We start from the raw sequence: 2985 nt of genomic DNA, 5'->3' as shown, positions 1-2985 counted from the left end.
TCACCCGAGCGGGAGCCACCAATGAGCGAGCGGGGAGCGGAGGATACCAAGAAGCCGGCCGGGGGAGGAGCCCGGAGAACAAGAGAGTGGATGAGGGACAAGGATGGAGATGCTGAGCAGAGGACGCCGGGCGGGCGGGGAGGGGGCGCTGTGCCCCGGGGTAGCTCGGATTGTCTTGGGGCTCTATATAAGCGCTATGAGGAGGGTCGTGTGCCAGACACACAGCCACCGGAGTGAGGAGCAGGACGCGTGCCAGCAGAGCCCAGCGGAGAGCCAGCCATCAGCAGGTGAGCGCTGTCCTGCAGCGGGGGCTGGTCCTGTGCTACCTGTCACTGGGCAGCATTATAACCTGTGCCTGCTCTGCCCTACAGCGGGGGCTGTTCCTGTGCTACCTGTCACTGGGCAGCATTATAACCTGAGTCTTCTCTGTCCTGCAGCGGGGGCTGGTCCTGTGCTACCTGTCACCGGGCAGTATTATAACCTGTGCCTGCTCTGCCCTACAGCGGGGGCTGGTCCTGTGCTACCTGTCACCGGGCAGCATTATAACCTGTGTCTGCTCTGTCCTGCAGTGGGGGCTGGTCCTGTGCTACCTGTCACCGGGCAGCATTATAACCTGTGCCTGCTCTGCCCTACAGCCGGGCTTGTCCTGTGTTACCTGTCACCGGGCAGTATTATAACCTGAGTCTTCTCTGTCCTGCAGCGGGGCTGGTCCTGTGTTACCTGTCACCGAGCAGCATTATAACCTGTGTCTTCTCTGTCCTGCAGCGGGGGCTGGTCCTGTGCTACCTGTCACCGAGCAGCATTATAACCTGTGCCTGCTCTGTCCTGCAGCGGGGGCTGGTCCTGTGTTACCTGTCACCGGGCAGTATTATAACCTGAGTCTTCTCTGTCCTGCAGCGGGGCTGGTCCTGTGTTACCTGTCACCGGGCAGCATTATAACCTGTGCCTGCTCTGTCCTGCAGCGGGGGCTGGTCCTGTGCTACCTGTCACCGGGCAGCATTATAACCTGTGTCTTCTCTGTCCTGCAGCGGGGGCTGGTCCTGTGTTACCTGTCACCGGGCAGTATTATAACCTGTGTCTTCTCTGTCCTGCAGCAGGGGCTTTTCCTGTTTTACCTGTCACTGGGCAGCATTATAACCTGAGTCTTCTCTGTCCTGCAGTGGGGGCTGGTCCTGTGCTACCTGTCACTGGGCAGCATTATAACCTGTGCCTGCTCTGCCCTACAGCAGGGGCTGGTCCTGTGCTACCTGTCACTGGGCAGCATTATAACCTGTGTCTGCTCTGTCCTACAGCGGGGCTGGTCCTGTGCTACCTGTCACCGGGCAGCATTATAACCTGTGCCTGCTCTGCCCTACAGCGGGGGCTGGTCCTGTGCTACCTGTCACCGAGCAGCATTATAACCTGTGTCTGCTCTATCCTGCAGCGGGGGCTGGTCCTGTGTTACCTGTCACCGGGCAGTATTATAACCTGTGTCTTCTCTGTCCTGCAGCGGGGGCTGGTCCTGTTTTACCTGTCACTGGGCAGCATTATAACCTGTGTCTTCTCTGTCTTGCAGCATGGTGCTAATAAAGAGCGAGTACAGAGAGGAGGACCTGTCGTCCCCCTGCTCCATGTCCACCTCCAGCCTGTCCCCACCACCCGGCAGCTACGACGACGAACAACCCTTCACACCCATACTACAATCCGAGGATGGAGAGATGACCGCCAAGAAGCCAAGGCGTAACCGTAACCGAAGCACCACCAAAAATGGCGAAGTTGTCCTAAAAATAAAAAAAACCCGTCGCCTAAAAGCCAACAACCGAGAAAGGAACCGCATGCACCACCTAAACTCTGCACTGGATGCCCTCCGAGAAGTGCTGCCCACCTTTCCGGAGGATGCCAAGCTCACCAAGATAGAGACCCTCCGCTTTGCACACAACTACATCTGGGCGCTGTCTGAGACTCTCCGCCTGGCAGACCAACTCCATGGCTGCACCACTTCTCCAATGCTAGTACAGGACTCCCCTCCTTCTCCAAGTCCTTCTGCCTCTTCATGGAGCTGTACTTCTCCTTCTTCTTCTTCCTGCGGCTCGCTCTCCCCGGCCAGCCCTGCCAGCTCCAACTCGGACATCCTAGACTACTGGCAGCCGGCTGCCCATCACCTGCATGGCGCTCTCGCCCAGCAGAGCCTCTGTGTAACGGGCACCCAGGCTTTTATTTGATGACTCCGACAGTCCTGGACTAAATACACTGGGACTACAGAGACCAATAAACAAGCCTTATATGGGGGGGAAGAGTAATGGACTATCTGACATCATGAGTCCTCTTGAGTCTCCAAATGTCATTGTCACTGCCCACAGGACGCACAAAGCACATGACAGAAGGGACGCAGTGATCATAATCAGGGCTAGGGGATTCCTCGTGTCAGAGAGAGAGAGTTGTGGGTTTAGCCTGAAAATTCCTAAAAACAAACCCAAATCCACTGAGGTTTATCAGTCTTGAAGAATAATCAGCTGTTAGTAGAAGGTGGTCTTCATACACTGTTGTCTGTAGATCAAGGGAGGGTATGGGGGTGATCTGCTGCATCTGTTTATTTCCCAGTGGTTGGTGATTGGTGTGGGAATTTCAAGTGTCAATCCAAACTTTCCCTCTGACTTGCACTTTGTTCACTTTGCCAGATTTTGTCACAATACCTTTTGTTCTGTCATTTCTATCTGTCCATTTCCATCTGTCCGCTATGATTTATTTGTAACAAAAAAAAAAAAGTTGTTTGCCAGAGGGCCAGGTTAGAAGTCATTGTATAATTTGTAGGCTTTTGTAGCCCTTGAATGGAAGCGTGAAAATTTAGGCTGAACTCACAGAGAAAAGAAGAAAATGTCAAAAAGGGGAGAAAATGGAAAGGGAGGTTCCCTTCATACATAATTTATCTGTGCATTCAGAGGATGAGAAGCCCCTATTCTTCCAGGAGATTAAAGAATGCAGCAGACTAGGAGGATCGCTGTGATC

The 2985-nt window shown here is 54.2% G+C and overlaps 1 protein-coding gene across 1 annotated transcript; it reads left to right on the top strand.

The window, feature by feature from the left end:
* Positions 1-200: 200 nt before the first annotated feature.
* On the top strand, positions 201-2543 carry NEUROG2 (neurogenin 2). Its single transcript, XM_066574880.1, has 2 exons — positions 201-287; positions 1556-2543. The coding sequence occupies exon 2, from the start codon at positions 1557-1559 to the stop codon at positions 2199-2201; it is 645 nt and encodes a 214-aa protein (XP_066430977.1). The 5' UTR covers positions 201-287; position 1556; the 3' UTR covers positions 2202-2543.
* Positions 2544-2985: the final 442 nt, after the last annotated feature.

Source organism: Eleutherodactylus coqui, chromosome 7, assembly GCF_035609145.1.
Source record: "Eleutherodactylus coqui strain aEleCoq1 chromosome 7, aEleCoq1.hap1, whole genome shotgun sequence".
In the NCBI taxonomy this organism is placed as follows: Eukaryota; Metazoa; Chordata; class Amphibia; order Anura; family Eleutherodactylidae; genus Eleutherodactylus; species Eleutherodactylus coqui.
Note: the sequence above shows the minus strand (reverse complement) of the source record. Positions and strands in the feature narration are given on the sequence as shown.

Coding starts and splice junctions, on each gene's coding strand:
- NEUROG2 (XM_066574880.1), top strand. CDS start 1,557: ATGGTGCTAATAAAGAGCGAGTACAGAGAGGAGGACCTGTCGTCCCCC.